The sequence below is a fragment of the Ahaetulla prasina genome, chromosome 2 (genome assembly GCF_028640845.1).
Source record: "Ahaetulla prasina isolate Xishuangbanna chromosome 2, ASM2864084v1, whole genome shotgun sequence".
Taxonomy (NCBI): domain Eukaryota; kingdom Metazoa; phylum Chordata; class Lepidosauria; order Squamata; family Colubridae; genus Ahaetulla; species Ahaetulla prasina.
The window spans coordinates 164,295,896-164,313,135 of record NC_080540.1 but is presented as its reverse complement, the minus strand read 5'-3'; the positions used below and the strand labels follow the sequence as shown (position 1 = coordinate 164,313,135).

The 17,240-nt window shown below is 45.3% G+C and overlaps 1 protein-coding gene across 1 annotated transcript in view; it reads right to left on the bottom strand.

Moving 5' to 3' along the window:
• Positions 1 to 648: 648 nt before the first annotated feature.
• The window catches only part of LOC131190602 (sterol O-acyltransferase 2-like), a 48,697-nt gene continuing 32,105 nt past the window's right edge, over positions 649 to 17,240 (bottom strand). Inside the window, exons 10-16 of the mRNA XM_058167942.1 lie at positions 17,049 to 17,094; positions 9,943 to 10,072; positions 7,034 to 7,131; positions 5,941 to 6,039; positions 5,408 to 5,543; positions 3,660 to 3,805; positions 649 to 1,302 (exon numbers count right to left, since the gene is read on the bottom strand). Of these exons, the coding sequence (XP_058023925.1) occupies positions 1,252 to 1,302; positions 3,660 to 3,805; positions 5,408 to 5,543; positions 5,941 to 6,039; positions 7,034 to 7,131; positions 9,943 to 10,072; positions 17,049 to 17,094 (706 nt within the window). The 3' untranslated portion in view covers positions 649 to 1,251. The remainder of the gene's footprint in view (positions 1,303 to 3,659; positions 3,806 to 5,407; positions 5,544 to 5,940; positions 6,040 to 7,033; positions 7,132 to 9,942; positions 10,073 to 17,048; positions 17,095 to 17,240) is intronic.

The window sequence follows — 17,240 nt, the reverse complement described above, 5'->3', positions numbered from 1 at the left end:
ACCGCCTGCTGTTACCATACGCCTCCCACCGACCCGTACGCTCCCACAGAGAGGGACTTCTCAGGGTGCCGTCCGCCAAACAATGTCAGCTGGCGGCCCCCAGGGGAAGGGCCTTCTCTGTGGGGGCTCCCACACTCTGGAACGAGCTTCCCCCGGGTTTACGCCAAATACCTGACCTTCGGACATTTTGTCGCGAACTTAAGACTCACCTTTTTATTCGCGCGGGGCTGGCTTAAATCGGGATTTTAATCTTAAATTTATTAATTTTAAACGGGGTTTTAGTATGGTAAATTTTAATCATTGGGCTAATTTAAATAAGTTTTTTAAATCGTATTTTAAATCTGTATATTGTATTGCCGGTTTTTTATTATGCCTGTACACCGCCCTGAGTCCTTCGGGAGAAGGGCGGTATAAAAATCAAATAAAATAAATAAATAAAATAAATAAATAAGTAGATTGTGGTCTGCTTTGTTGAATGTCTTGCTGAAGTATAAGTATATACATTACTATGCAAAATTTTGCTAGTCTACTAATTTAGTCACTGTCAAATAATGAAATAAGATTGATTTAACATAATCTGTTTTTATTTCCAAATTTAGTTTAAAAAAATCGTTCACATAATACAGTAGATATGGAATGGATATTGCTGGTTGTAATTCAGGTTCCCTTCTTGCACTGCTGGAGACAAAATGTTGAATGAAAATCTAAAAGTAGGAAATATAAGCAGTAATTCTGATATTGTTGAACTCTAACTCCCATCGTGGATCTGCTGGGAGCTGGATTTCACCTGTATCTGGAAAGCTGCCTGTTGATCTAAACCCAACAGAGTTTGGATTAAACTCTGGGAGGTGGGATAACTACATTTCAAGATGGAGCTCTCATGTTTTTTTAAGTAGGTTAAGAAAGGCAGATGATTTTGTAAGTCTTGGTGGCAAACAAAGATTGTCATTTATAAATTTTCCTGAGCCCTTTCCCCCTGGAATTTGAGCCCTAAGAAGCCCCATGAACTTGACACAGCAGGGATCTTTGTAGATGTTCTGCCTCCACTAGATGAGAGCCTTTGAACCCTCAAACCAAATTTTAGCACCCTCAGGTAAGGAATTTCCAAATACAGCTTTCCATGGAGGGAGTGGAGGAAACGCACGATGTGCTGAGAGTCCTTGTTGTCGTAGCAGCAGAGTCATGTATATCTTTGTTGTATATCATTTTGGAAGCAAAGCAGAAGGCTGGGGTTCAGCTGGAAATAGTTGCTTATGGGTGGCAAGACCAGGAACGTGGAGTCACTAGCCCCCAGAAGGTCTTCTGGAAAAAGAAAATGATGTCTATGTCAAGAGAAATAGAACAGCTAGAAAGGAACGAACTATCACGAGACAAAATGATACAAGAATTGCAGTTAATCACGTGCTTAGATCTGGGTCAGCAAGATCAGCCATATATATGTCCCAACATAATCAGGAGCCCATCAGCACAATAACATTCCCAGAGTCTCAGCAGTGTTGAAGGCAGCACTGGAGAGACTTTGAATTGCAGGCTTAGCCTATATCGGGATGGAGAATCTGGCTCTGGCAGTTTTGCTTCTCAGGCCCCTCAACTCGTGGAGGCAACCCAAGGTAGCCCAGACTTGAAGGATGTTGCTTGTCAAAGGCTCATAGACCCAGAATTTTCAATACTGTATGTCCCAGAGTGCCTTTTGCAGCTACTGATATGCGGAGAAGGAAGAAAGATTTGCATATCTGACTATACAATAAAACAAGATCTTGCTATAAAACGTTACAGAACATGGTGTCCCCAAAATGTGCTGGATTCCCAATCAGAGCCAACATACATGTTTGGCAACAGTTGGGCATATCTGCTGCTCTAAATGGACCTCTTATTTGGTCTTTTTTTCCTGTTTAGGGCTCTATAAAATGAAGAGAAATGAAGTGAAAATAAAACAATAAGAACTTTGCAACTGTTGTGGTCCACCAACAGCTGGTGGAGCTAGCAGCGGAGTCAGACAATGAGGAAGCTGGGGAGGACCATGGGCCAGTCCTGGACCCTGGGGAAGTCCCGGACGAGGGCTCTGTGTCAGAGGCAGAGATGGGGCCAGGACCATCTGGGAGCGATGCACGGATTCTGGAACCTCCAGAGGCAGACAGCAGAGAGGCAGAGGAACAGGAGGAGCCTGTTCCTCATGCACACATGCAAAGAGCTACCAGAAGGCAAGAGCAGCTGAAGCAAAAAGGACGACTTGGGAATAAGGCCAGAAGATGATTGGGCTCTTTGTAGGAAAGCAACGTTGCTACAATTGTTTCTAGCAGTAGTCGCTTGTTTCTGAAGTTTGTGGGACTTTGCCAAGAAAAAACTTTGGCAGGGTGCCAAAGAGGACAAAGGTTTGTGATAAGGCCCAAGGACTTTTTCTGAAGGATTTGTTTTGGAATTAATTTGGACTAAGCTGAGAATGCTGTAATTCTCAGCTGTTCTAATAAAATACGTTTGTTTAGGACTGACTGTATCTGGTAATAACTACTTGGGCCTAGGTTACAATACCAACATTCATATATCAATAATAGTCAGGTGCTTTTTCCAAATATTGAATGCCCCAAAATACAGCTAATGTGAATTTTTTTCTTTATTTTTTATTGATTGGAGCATTTTAATATTTTACAGCTAAAAGGTGACTTAATAAATCTTAATTAAGTAATATAAGGAATAATGAAGCAATCTTTAATTAAATAGTTCCAGCCAGGTTACAGAGGATTTTTCTCGCTCCTATTTGATCACTCTCTTTATATCTGAAAGCAACAAAAGTTGAAACCATTGTGCTCTCATTTTTAACAATACCTACTGTAGTTTCCACATCCATGCAAATATGTATTCCGGGCCTCTGTTTTCCCCAATATTTAACTTAAGAGCCGGTTTGGTATGCTGGTTCAGGTACTGGCCTAGAAACCAGGAGACTGTGAGTTCTAGGCCTCCCTTAGGGATGAAAGTAAGCTGAGTGACTTGGGGCCAGTCACTCTCTTTCAGCCCAGCCCACCTCACAGGTTTGTTGTTGGGAAAATAGGAAGCAGGAGCATTAGATGTGTAGCAGAATTGACCAGAAATAAAAGCAGGATAAAAATCAAATACTTATTCATTGTGAGCTAGCATAGATACAGGTAAATAAGGCTAGGAATAGAGAATGTTGGAAAAGAAGGAAGGAAAGAGAAGAGAAGGAGGACCAGCAGCAAAGTGGATGGAGTCAGCTATGCTGGCTATGACTGCACCATTGGGAGACTTGAAAAAACAGGTAGACATAGATCAACATGGAGAAGATCTATTTATGTTGTCACTAGGAATCAGAACCAACTTAATGGCACAAATCAACTGGTCGGTTGGTCAGTCTGTCAAGTTAATTAATAAGTATATATGGGTACAACTATACCCCTGAGTTGCTATTAGCCATTGCCAATGCCAGCAGAATTAGAATCAGCTCTTAGCTTTATAATGGCTTTATTTGCAAGTTCCTGGTGTTTCTGAATTCCCCACCCTTTTTACCTTAATTTTAGCAGATGGGATATATGCCAGCTTGTAGGCTTGATCCCCTTGGAAGAAGACCTATTTTCATTAATGAAAAATGTTATGAAGAGGGAACCCAAGACTTATTCTAACTCCACAAGGATAAACTGTCTACTCACCTCTTTGAGTGGACAGTGGACCTGCGCAAAGAACTCGTAGCTGTATAAGGACAAAAAAATCGCTACACCCAAAAGGAGGCATATCCATATGATGGTGTTCCAGACAGGGCCTTTTCTCTTATCATTGAGAACAAAGTTAAAGAACACTATGAAGACAAACAGAAAAAGGGTTAATTGTGTATATTCCAGCCACACTGAGCTAAGGAGATCTCTCAGTTATTGATTTCTAATAACTCTAATCTACAATAGGAACGTTCTGCATTACGAAATCTAAAATAACAGCAATGTCCATGTTAATTACAAGACAATATGCCCCATCCCTACTCTCATGGAGGTAAAAACATTCTACCTGTTAAAGACTACTTTAACTTCAACTGCAATAACACGAGGGCTATCAATGGATACAAACTAAATGTAATCCGCTCTAATCTTGATTGCAGAAAATATGACTTCCACAATAGAGTAGTAAATGTCTGGAACACTCTACCTGATTCTGTTATTAGTTTCTCTAATCCCCATGCCTTTTACCGTGAACTGTCTACCATGGGCCTTACAGGTTTCTTAAGAGGTCCCGAAGGGGGAGTGCATAAGCGCACCAGCGTGCCTACTATCCCTGTCCTACTGTCCCCATTTATATGTACTCATTTATGTGTTTATGGCTATGTTTTGCTTATTTATATCCTTATTTATTTGTGCCATTTTTTCATGTGTCCATGTCTATGTCTATACTGATACTTGTTTCCTTGTACTTGTTGACAAAATTAAATAAAATTAAATCAGTAAATAAGTAAATGAATAAATGAATGAATGATTTGGGAAATAGAATTCTCAGAGCAATGCCCTTGCAAATGGAACTCTCTGCTCCTAGAACCTAGGCTATTTTCCTGTTCTTTTATCTGCGTCCTGATTGTAACTAAAGCATCTGTTTTGGAAATGGCATTGGACTTCTGAAATAACAAAATTTTGTTTTCCAGTTATTCATTTTGTTTCTGTTCTTGCTTTTTAATTTGTAAAATTGTTCATGTTTGAGATTATTTTTTTTCTCCTGTTGGAATAAGGAATCTTAATTTTCTCAGGGAAGAGCCACTGTTTACTCAGTCAATGACCAGCAAGATTTGAAACAAATATAACACAAAAATAACTTTCTCCAGCATGAAAAAGCAGCCTCCATCCTAATCATACAGGGCATCATCTGAGGAAAGAATACAATGTACATGGCTGCCTGGGGAATTCTGGGAGCTGAAGTCCACGCAATTTAAAGTCACCAAGATTGAGAAGCACTGGTGGGGCTGGAGTGTGGGTGGGCAGGGTAATGCTTTGATACTTTTATTAGGGTTTAGGATTAGATGAATCACAAGATCCTGACCCATTGGTTTAATATATTTTGAATAAATTTGGAGCAACTCCATCTACAAGTGGTAAAAAAAAATGTACCAAAATAGACATGAAGGCATGTCAATTGGGAAGTGTGAGAACCGCAAACCAGCAAAAAGGCAGAACAGAATAGCAAGAGCACTTAGACTTATGTACTGCTTCATAGTGCTTTACAGCCCTCTCTAAGCCGTTTACAGAGTCAGCATATTGCCCCCAACAATCTGGGTCCTCATTTTACCGACCTCGGAGGGATGGAAGGCCTTGAGCTGCTCAGAATTCACCAGAAGCAATCAATGCCACATTATTTTTTAATGGGCCTTGTTTGAATCCTCTGAGGGATGGTTTAGTAGTCCATTTCCTGAGGCAGTACTAACCTCCAGTCATGGCAAAAAGCACAAACATGAGAGGATAGAAGAAGCCAAAGGCCAAGGTGAACATGTATTCATGGGAAGCCGCTGACAAAAGGAAGACAATGAGCATAACTCCGCCTCGGGCTCTCCCTCCAATCAGCTGGAAGAGAAGGAGCACAGGTGAATTATAGACCTCATCCTGGTCCTCACCAATAAACAATGAAGACAGGCATAGAGAAATTACAGGCAGCAGGTTTACTTTATGGGGTAATATAGGGTGGGTCTGGTAAGCTTGTCAGCCCTTTCAGGTAGTCCGGACAGTAAACCAATAATAGTACTTTTATTGCAAGGTTAGGTTACAGAAATAGAATCTTGCAAGTCTGAAAGCTTCTCCCCTTCCCAGTCTTTATTTTCTGAACTGAAGAATCTTTTCTGAGATGTTATTCTACCCCTATTCCTGCTCCGAGCAGAAATATCTCCTCTTGATCATCACCCTGGCTGCAGTTCTTCCTCCTGCCCCAAAGATTATTCTCACAGCCCATTACAGCCTTACCTACCCACAGAAAATCTTGATAAATATAGCAGTACAGCCAATCGTGTACGATCACATTCAGTAACCGAAAGAATGCAGAGAATGATGTGGAATTCCACCAGTCCTAGGCAGGGAGAATGGAATAAAGAGCATGAAAAACACAGAAATGCCAGGCTTGAAACGGGAACATCACTGTATTTTGGCAAGGAAAGAGACAATCCATTCTAGATTATCTGTGTACAGGTAGTCCTTGAGTTACAAAGGCAGTCGGGATTAGAATTTCCATCACTAAGTCAGTGGGGAAACCAGTGGGAAATTGCAAGTGCCAATCAGGCAGGTAAGTGGCTGCTGTCAGATGTAGGAGAGCGAGGAGATGCACAGGGTGTTAGGGAAGGGATGAGATCAAGGATCGGGGAGGGTCAAGAAGGGCATGAAAAGTTAGATTTCAGCCATTGGGAGGGCATGAATGAACCATCACGTGGGATCTTGCAAAGTCTTTCAGAACATGTTATTTGATCTCTCTTATAGTCCCTAAACATACATGTTTCTACAGGTAGTCTTCATTTAGTGACCACAATTGAGAGCAGCAACAAAGTTGTTAAGTGGTCGTTAAGTAAAACAGTTATGCTATTTATTTGCCAAATTTATTTATTGCCAAATTTACATAGCTGCCCATCTGACCTGAAGTGACTCTGGTGCCATATGATAAAAGCAAAAATTAAAATGTTTTGCAAGCCGATTAAAACAATTAGCATGGATAAAACATGCTTGCAATCTTACTTCAACTTCCCTTTGTTTTGCAGACCTGCAGAGGTTGTAAATGTGAGTTTTGATTATAACTTTACTTTATCATCATAGTTGTAACTGCAACCAGTTGCTAAATGAGAGACCACCTGTATTAATTACTTCAGTCAGATACTTCAATGTCAGCTTCTTCAGTACAGTTGTTTTAGGAAGTTGAAATTTGCTTTTCTTTTAGAGCCATAACCTCTCAGAACTCTTTGCGGAGTTTTTCAAACTGTTCTTCATGGCCAATGGACCATTCAAGTATATCCATGAGGAATGAAATCCAGATTCCCCATATCTTTCTTGCAACCTCTCCCACCCCTTGTTATCACCTTGTAGAAAGAACGGTCTGCAAAGCGCAGGATCTCAGCAAATACGTTTGGCCAGCAGTCCAGGAAGAAATAGAAGATCATGACTTGAAAAGATATCGCTGAACGAGGGAGGTAAAGAAATACATTAGTTCTTCCCACTTTCTGAAGAAAGAAGAGATTAAAAACTCAATTATTGTTACAGATTTAAGACAGACAATTGCAAATCAAGTTAGACTTAAGCTAGTATCCTAATGGAATGTCTGTAAAGATTCTCAGTCATTCAGGTAGGTCATAGTTGTCACAAAGGTGCTTTACAAAAGGCAACTTGACTTTCTTGGTTTTTTCCTTGAAAATGTTTCACTTCTCATCGAAGAAGCTTCTTAATTTCTGAAAATGAACTAAGAAGTTTCTTGGATTAGACATGACAAGTTTTCACGGAAAAAAACCCAAGAAAGCCCAACTGTCTTTTAAGACAATTGGGGATATCCAAATGGAAGAAAAGCAGAATGGCCTTGACTATGTTATTTTTAGTTCCTGTGTTATTAGGAACTACCTTGTTTAGTGGCAGTTTGCAGTCATGATGGTGATGAAAACCTAATTGTACAACCAATCCTCACATTTACAACCTTCAAAAATCTTACCACACAGTTATGGCAACCACTTTACTTAATGTTCAAGTTGCTGGTCCCAACTGTGGTCACTAAACAAGGACTAAAGTACCATGGCATTGTATAACTTGAGAAGATCACTTTTTGTGTGATGTACCTATTTTTAACTAAGGCTGTAGCCTGCATTGTCGAAGATTTAGACCAGGGGTGTCCAAACTTGGTCCCTTTAAGACTTGTGGACTTCAACTCCCAGAGTCCCTCAGCCAGCAAAGCTGGCTGAGGAACTCTGGGAGTTGAAGTCCATAAGTCTTAAAGGGACCAAGTTTGGATACCCCTGATTTAGACACTACAAATTGATGGCTTTCAGATGTGTGAGTCCACCATTATTATTATTATTGTTGTTGATCACAGTCAGCCAGATTTTTTGACTGGATAAGGCCTTTTTGTCCACCTACTGAGTCCTTCCAAGGGACCTGCGATAGGCAGATAGTAATGTTTGAGGGTGCTAAAGGTATTGTTGCGGGATATAAGCTGCTCCAAGCAAAGCTGGCTTTTGCAATTGACTGATAGTGGTTTTGTCATTGCTGATGATGTTCAAGTTGTGCTCCAAGGAAGGATGATGGATTTTGACAATTTGAACAGGGCAATGTTCAAAGGGGCATATAGAGCATGGCACTTGGAGAATAATTGAGGCAAAAGAAGAAGAAAAGCATAAACCCTTTTACAGGAAACAGAATCATTCAGCAATGAATTCGTAAAGACTTCCATGCTTGACTTTTGATCTATTCCGCATACTTTCATCATGAATAAAATGAGCAGCCTGCTAGACCTACGTCATCATTTTCTGTAGCAGTTACATATAGGCCAAAATCATATATATTTTGGGTTGTGGTATGAGGTAACTATCTATTAATTAAATTTATATGATGCCCAACTTGCTATCCAAAATAACTCTGGATGGCTTAGCTGATACATATAGTCCTGGCCGTATGACCACAATTGAGGCCAAAATTTTCTATTGCTAAGTGAGACAGTTGTTAAATAATCCCCCCCCTCATTTTACAAGTTTTCCTGCCACAGTTTTTATTTTATTATTTAACCCCATTGATTTTGCTGGTCAGAAGGATTTTCTCATGTCTAGAGGATTTTTGCATACCCCTTATTGCAAGGAAAGATGATGGACTTTGACAATTTGAACAGGACAATGTTCAAATGGCCATAGAGCACAGCAGTTGGACAATAATTCAGGCAAAAGATGTGGATGTTACATATAGTCTAAAAGCATATACCGTATATACTCGAGTATAAGCCGAGTTTTTCAGCACGTTTTTTGTGCTGAAAAACGTCCCCTCGGCTTATACTCGAGTATATACGGCTTATACGCGAGTTTTTTTTTTTCTTCTTTTTTTCACATTATACCGGATGGCGCAAACTTGGCGGGCTTTTGCATTAGCGTGGGGAAGCCCTGCCGGTGCAGTGAGAGGGCGGGGCGGGGGAGCCGCCAGCCTTCTCGGCTGAGGGAGGGAGGGTTTCCCCGACCGGTAGCTGCCTCATTTCCCACCCTCGGCTTATACTCGAGTCCCCAGTTTACCCCAGTTTTTTGGGGTAAAATTGGGGACCTCGGCTTATACTCGGATCGGCTTATATTCGAGTATATACGGTATATATATATATTGGGCTGTGAAATGAGGTAACTAATTATTTATTAAATTTATACGCCGCTTATCTTGCTACCTAAAGCAATTCTGGGTGGCTTACAATGTATCACTTAGCTGCTACAGATAATCCTAGACTTACGATCACAATTGAGTCCAAAATTTCAGTTGCCAATTGAGCCAATTAAGTGAGTTTTGCCTCATTTTATGACTTTTTCTGCCGGTTGTTAAGTGAATCACTGCAGTTGTTAAGTTAGTAACCCAGTGGTTAAGCGAATCTGGATTCCCCATTGATTTTGCTGGTCAGAAGGATGCAAAAGGTGATCAAGTGACCTCGGGACACTGCAACCACAATAAACACATGCCAGCATTTATGGCATATATTTTGATCACTTAAGCATGGGGATGCTGCAACAGTCGTAAGTGTGAAAAACATTTATAAGTCACTTTTCTCAGTGCTGTTCTAACTTTGAAGGTCCCTAAATAAATGGTTGTATGTTGAGAACTACCTGTAGTAGGTCTCTCTTCACTTTCTCTAAAATGTGATATATCAGCCTGATTGTGTTTGAGGCTCTCCTGTTTCTTCTACTGGAGGTCAACATCCCAGTCCCGTAGCATTAACTTTTAATCCCATTACACAAATGAAATCATAATTGTTTCCACATACCGGGTATTACTGAATCAAAGATGGAAACCAGCAGGATTTTGATGGTGAAGGGATGCTTATGCATGTTGCTGAAGTTAGGGATGAAGTAGTATTTCAGAAGGAAATTCATAAAATATACACACCCCAGAAACTGTGGGACAGAGAGAAAAAACTCTACCTTAGTGATCTACTGGCATATCAGTGTCCTGGCAAGGCATACTGGTTATTAGTTCTTGGTTATGACCAAAGAATAGCTTTCTTTTGGACTATGATCTCAGAAGCTGGATTTGGCTGCCATTTTAATATCCTACAATGCCCAAATGCTGTCTTCAATCTATCATAGAGTTCTGCACCACTCACCTCCTAAGTGCTTCTAAGTTCCATCAACTCTGCTCTCTTTCAAACCCCCTTTTCCTTTTGTTTTGCTGTCGGAAATATTTGAAAATATGTACATTGTGTCTAAAGTTTTAAATTTAACATCTCTTAGGAAAGTGATTAGGCCACCTAATGAGAAGGAAGGTCTCACTGGAGAAGAGCCTAATGCTGGGAAAGATTGAGGGAAAAAGAAGAAAGGGACGGCAGAGAAGGGACGTTGGTCTTACCGTGATACGTCCTTTCTCATAGGGGCGATGGGAGGCGCCATTTGGGTTATTCCAGTCTCTAGCTCTATGGTCTTCTGAGTTGAAAGAAAAACTGCTGAGGCTCCGCCTCCCTGGTGATGTTCCCCAGCATTTGACAACGAAGCCGAAGCTATCCAGCTGAAATTAGAAACAGGAAACACCCCCACACCCCCACGGGAGTCGGACCTGACCGAAATAGGGTGGGACTGGCGCCTCCCATCGCCCCTATGAGAAAGGACGTATCACGGTAAGACCAACGTCCCTTCTCCATAGTGTGGCGATGGGAGGCACCATTTGGGGATATACCAAAGACTGATGAGCATTACGGGCGGGAACTGGTCTGGGCCGACGACCCTGACTCTTCGTGGACCTTTTGCAAGACCCTCCGCCCAAAGGCAGCCTCTGCCGAGGCATACGCATCCAGTCTATAGTGACGTATGAAGGGAGATGGAGAAGTCCATGTAGCTGCCCTACAAATCTCCTCAACCGAAGCCTGGGTAGCCCACGCTACCGTCGTAGCTGCACTGCGAGTAGAATGGGCCGTTATCCCCTGAGGCACCGGAAGAGCTTGAAGTTCGTAAGCACGTGCTATACATGACCTAAGCCAACGCCCCACTGTGGACGATGTCACCCTGTGGCCAAGAGTTGACGGTTGATAGGAAACAAACAGGGATTCAGTCTTCCGAAATGAAGAGGTCCGTGAGATATAAATACGGAAGGCCCGCCTAACATCCAACATATGCCAGGTCTGTTCCAAGGCATGGCGAGGCCTTGGACAGAAGTCTGGCAGGACCAACTCCTGTGCTCGGTGAAACGGGGAGTTGACTTTTGGTAGAAAGGCAGGGTCCAGCCGTAGGACCACCCTGTTGGAGTGAAAGATACACAGGTCCTTCCTCACCGATAAAGCCGCCAACTCTGATATCCGTCGGGCAGACGTGATGGCCACAAGGAAAACAACCTTACATGATAGAAGTCGGAGACTGGCTTCCTTCAATGGTTCAAACGGGGCCTTGGTCAATGCCTGCAAAACCTTGGCAAGGTCCCAGTTGGATAACGGTGCAGCGTAGGAGGGCGAAGATTAGAAGCCCCACGCAGAAAGGTACGCACCCTCGGATGATGAGCGAGGGAGCCCCAGTCCCCCAATGGCAAAACGGAACCCAGTGCAGCCACCTGCCTCCTCAAGGTATTAGGAGAAAGCCCCCGCTCAAGGCCATCCTGTAAAAACTCTATCACCTCCGCCACCGAGGCCGACATAGGATCCCAATTTCTTGCACTACACCACTCTGCAAAGGTGGTCCATGTGGCGTTGTAAATGCGCGTGGTCGAAGGCCGCCTGGCCGCCTGCATCATAGGGATGGCCCTAGAAGAAAACCCCTCTCGCTTCAAGAGCCTCTGCTCAATCGCCAAACGGTCAACTGGAGCCACTGGGGCTCGGGATGAAGCACCGGTCCTTGACTGAGGGAGACAATGTCCGGGGGAATCCTCCAGGGCTTGGCCACTGACAGGCCAACCAGGTCGGCGAACCACGGCCTCCTGGGCCAATGAGGAGCTACCAATAGTATCTCCGCCCTCTCCAACAGCACCTTCCTGATGACAGCCGGGATCAATGGAAGAGGAGGGAAAGCATACAAGAGGCCCCTGGGCCATGGGGTCCTCAGAGCGTCCACTTCCTCTGCTCCCGGGGCTGGGAATCGTGACAGGAACCGGGGAAGGTGAGTGTTCGTTGGGGATGCGAAAAGATCGATTACCGGTTGGCTGAACTGTTCGACGAGAGCTGCGAATAGGCTGGGATGGAGCCTCCACTCTGATGGATCCACTGAGGCCCGACTCAGCCAGTCTGCCCTGATGTTGTCCATCCCGGCAATATAGTCCGCTGTCAGGGACAACAGATGAGTCTCTGCCCATTGGCAAAGTGCTTCTGCCTCCAGCATCAGTGAACGTGATCGAGTCCCGCCTTGCCTGTTGACATGGGCCTTCGTTGTTGTATTGTCTGTGAGAAGAAGAACATGTCTCCCCCTCACCAGTGGCAGAAAAGCCTGAAGAGACAGACGCGCAGCCCGCAGCTCCAGCCAGTTGATCTGTTGATCGAGCTCCAGCCGAGTCCAACGTCCCTGGGCCACCTGGGACCCGCAATGTCCTCCCCAGCCGAAGAGGTTGGCGTCCGATGTCACCGTTACTCTGCAAGGCTCCCTGAAAAAACATCCCCTCCTGATGGCTTCTGACTCCCACCAAGAGAGAGAGAGCAGCACTCGTGGGGGCACCCTGACCCGAGCTTTCGAGGAACTGGTGCCCGCCCTCTGAAAGGGAAGCAAGAACCACTGGAGTGGTCGAGCATGGAACCTTGCCCAAGGAACTATGGCCAAGCAGGAGATCATTTTCCCTAACAGTTGTGGCAATCGGCCACTGGTACCGCCTGGTTCTGCTGAATCAGCTGAATTAACGTCTGTATGCTCTCCTGCCACTCCTGGAATAGGAACACCTGACCCGCCCGAGTGTCTATCAGGGCCCCCAGGTGCACTAACCTCGTAGAAGGTATGACCTGACATTTTTCCAAATTCATGGAGAATCCATGATCCCTCAGAGCACCTAAGGTTGTCGCTAAGTCTTGTTCTGCTAGCTGCTGGGACGATGCCTGGATAAGAAGGTCGTCCAGGTAACACTGGATCCTGATAGGGATGGACCTGAGGTATGCCGCCACGACAGATAAAATCTTGGTAAACGTCCGGGGAGCCGAGGCCAATCCGAACGGAAGGGCCCTGTATTGGAAATGCCGGCCGGCATAACAAAACCTCAGGTACTGCCGATGGTCTGGACTGATAGGTACATGGAGGTACGCTTCTGTGAGATCTATGGAAGTTAGGAAGTCTCCCTCCCTGATCCCCGCTAAGATAGAATGCAGGGAGTGCATTTTGAACCTCCTGTACCTGATGTAATAGTTCAGTCCCTTCAAATTGAGAATTGGTCTCCACCCCCCCGAGGCCTTTGGAACGATGAACAATATTGAATAAAACCCCCGCCCCCGTTGCTCCAACGGAACCGGCTGAATGGCCCAAATATCCAGCAAATGCTGACTAGCCGACTCCATGAGTCCCCGTTTGACTGGGTCTCGAGAAATTGGGCAACGGAGGAAAAGCCTCGGAGGAGGGAAGAGAAATTCGAGGGAGAGCCCTGCTCGCACTGTCTCCCTGACCCAGGTATCTGTTGTTAGGTCGTCCCAATGGTCCGCAAACAGACCCAGCCTGCCCCCAATAGGAGCCTGGAGCCAGTCGTCACTTGGAACGACGAGCTCCTCTCCCCCTGTTGCCCCTGAAGGGCTGGCTTGATGGCAGTTGTCTACTTCTGGCAAAGGAAGATCTCTCGGTCTGGTAACCTGACCGTGACTGAAAGGGCGGTTGTTGTCGGGGAAAGCTAGGCCCAGCCCCCCCCCCCGATGGAAGGAGGGCCGCCTATAGTAGGGTGACTGACGGAAATCGCCCCGTCTACTCTGAGATGGAAGCACCTTTCTTTTGTCTCTGGTTTCAATTAATAAAGGATCCAGAGACTGACCAAATAAATGTTCCCCTTCAAATGGGGCAGAAGCCAGTTTCCATTTATGCTTAGCGTCCATGCGCCAGTGTCGTAGCCAAAGCAGACGTCTAGCCGTGACAGATGCCGCCGTGGCCCTGGCCGAAAATTTGGCAGAGGCCAAAGTTGCGTCCGCGGTGTACTCTGCAGCAGCTAAAATCTTGGAGAGATCCTGATGAGCACGTATATCATCCGGCGCTAAGTGAGACTGAAGTTGTCGCAACCATCGAATTGATACTCTAGTAAGGAAGGAAGCCGCTGTAGAGGCTCTAATAGCCCAGGAATCTGCCAGGTGAGCCCTGCGCAGGGCCGTCTCCTCTCTCTTTTCCTCTGCCCTCAAGGCGTCCTCGGCATCAGGTGGCAAAACAGAAGAAGAGGTCAGAGCAGCCACCGGAGCATCCACCTTGGGAATGTCCAGTAATTTCAGTAAGGCTGCCTCCACTCCAAAAAGTTGATTCTCCAACCCAGTGGGCCTGGAAGCTGTAGCCGGTGAAGTCCACTGCCTTTGTATTAAGTCCAAAAACATCTTAGGGATAGGAATGGTATCTGCTTCCACCGTCTGCTCAGTGAACAGGAAATCATCCTGTTCCCCGCTATCTAAAGTGGACCCAGCAGCAGCAGGTGCCTGATCCATACGTGCTGTAGCCCGAGCCTTTACTAACAAAGGTTTTAGCAAGGCAGGATTGAATAGACCCTTGAAGGGAGGTTTGGGTCGGGCATCTTGCTCTGGTACAGAAAAATCCTCTTCACCTTGCCACTCCCCATCATAATAACTAATTTCAGAGGGAGCAGGAGACACAGGTTCCTGGTACTCCATCACTGGAGACAAAAGTCTCCGAGAGGCCTCTCCCTGCCCCAAAGAATACAAGTGGGCAGTTGGTTGAGATTGCTGGCGCCTTTCCTCTGCAATGCCTCGCTTAATGGCCTGCTCAAGCCACCTCTTCATAAACTGTGGCATGTCTTGTTCTCCCACTTCCCCTTGGTGAAGTCCCGCAGTGGTGGGAGTCCACGTTGCCTCAGGGACCCTAAGTGGTGCCCCAGAAGGCCCAGGCCGAGGGAGAGGGTCAGTGAGGGTATTAGGTAACCAGGGCCTGGTAGCTGCAGGTTGAAATGGTATGTTCAGATCCTGCTGAGGAGGCAAATCTGGGGTTGGAGAAGCCATCTGATGATCAGAAATGGCAGAGTCTGAAGGGGCCTGAGGTAAAAGCTCTGCTGAAGCCTTGGCAAACTTTCTATCTATGGCTTTCTGTCGTGCCCGGTCAGTCTTTTCTTCAGCCTTGGATGTGCCAGCACGGATATTGGTCCTGGTGCAAATCTTAGCAGTTGCAGCAAGGCTGGCTGTTCTAGGCTTGACTGGTGCTCTGCCCCCTCTATCTGGCTGGGGTGACCAAGAACCCTCTGCAGAAAATGCAGCCTGCCTATCAGAGTCTCCCATGGTAAGTTAGTTATTAGGCCAGAAGTCTCTGTAATCTACAAAGGCAGGATAAACTATTTGCCAAATGACCAGCTCCCAAGTCCAGTTTCTCTTTCTATTTGCAAACAGACAGGATAGAAAAGAAAAAAATACAAGCCTGATTTCCACGATGCTGGAATTAAACTGGAATCTTGCAAATCATTTGTAGATATGAGGCTCTTTCTGCAAAGATAGCCCGCAGGCACAAAAAACAAAGGACTGGGAGATTAGCAGGGCTCCCATCCCCCAATGCAGATAGCCCTGCTAGCCCTGTGGCCACAAAACAATGCCGGGGAAACAAAGCCGCCCGGACAGAACGCTGCATTTGTAAAGCGCGGGAGAAAAGGAGGCGCTCAATTAACTCCTTCCTTCCCAGGGCTGCCTAGGCTAAGAAAGGCTAGGACCGCCCAGCAGCCTTGTTTCTTTCTGAAAAAAAATCCAGGAGACCATCATGGCTCTGCCTAGGCTGCAAGAGGCTGGCGTGGCCGAGAAACTTGAAACAGCTGTGAGCCAAACATGCTCCACAGTTGATTGGCGCCGAAAAAACTCCTGAGTAAAATGCAGCCGCGCCAAGGCTCTTAGAGGCTAGCGCGGCTCCAGCAGCTTTTAACAGGACGCTCCAAGGTAATGGGAGCCAGCTGCAACCTTTGGGGTGAAGGCAAACCCCTGCAGCACTCCCCAGAGTTACCAGCCCGGTACCTGAGGGGAAAAGGGAGGGTGGGAGGCGTCGGAAAGGGCAACCCCCCAGCTCCAATCCATATCAATGGAGAGCCTTCCCTAGCTGCAAGCAACAATCATAGATCCAAGAAAAATTAAGATAAAAGAAACAACCTTTACCTGAAAGGAACGGAGAGAGAACCAAAATCTAAAAAACGAAAAAGGATATCCAGGGAATAATATAATTCAACTCTAAAGCTCTAGAGATAAAAATCAATCGACCATAGCTGAGGCTCAGTTGAAAAAAGCTGGGGAACGTCACCAGGGAGGCAGAGCCTCAGCAGTTTTTCTTTCAACTCAGAAGATCATAGAGCTAGAGACTGGAATAACCCAAATGGCGCCTCCCATCGCCACACTATGGAGAATGAGGTGGCTGGATGGAGTCACTGAAGCAATAGGCATGAGCTGAAATGGACTCCGGAGGATGGTAGAGGACAAGAAGGCCTGGAGGAATATTGTTCATGGGGTTGGACACGACTTCGCAACTAACAACAAGGAAAGTGAACTTATTTGCATCAAAGATGACTCAGGAAAAATGTTACAACACATTCACTCAAGGCTAGAGAACTCTGGGAAATTTAAATGGTGGCCTTTGGTCACCAAGGGCTGCTTAAAACAGTATTGCTATTTACTACTTTGGCCAGCTAAGACACCTTAGGGTTCCCAGTCCAGCTAAGTCTTGTGCGAAAATCCAATAGTCCCCCAAGCAGATTTCTAATCCATAGGCCAGATAAAATCAACCAGCCAATGGAAACTTAATGTGTTTCTCTCACCTCAACCAGTTTTTGGATGACGTAACTCCAGCGGATGTATGGATCTCTATAAGGAAAGGAGGAGGGATAGAGTTGAGATATGATAAGAGAGAATTCCCTCTCCTTGGGTTAAACCATTGCTCTGGGGGCATGGGCCGTATCTCCTGAAGCCTGTTTTGCCCACTCTTTTTTTGATAGAGCTGAGAAACCGGG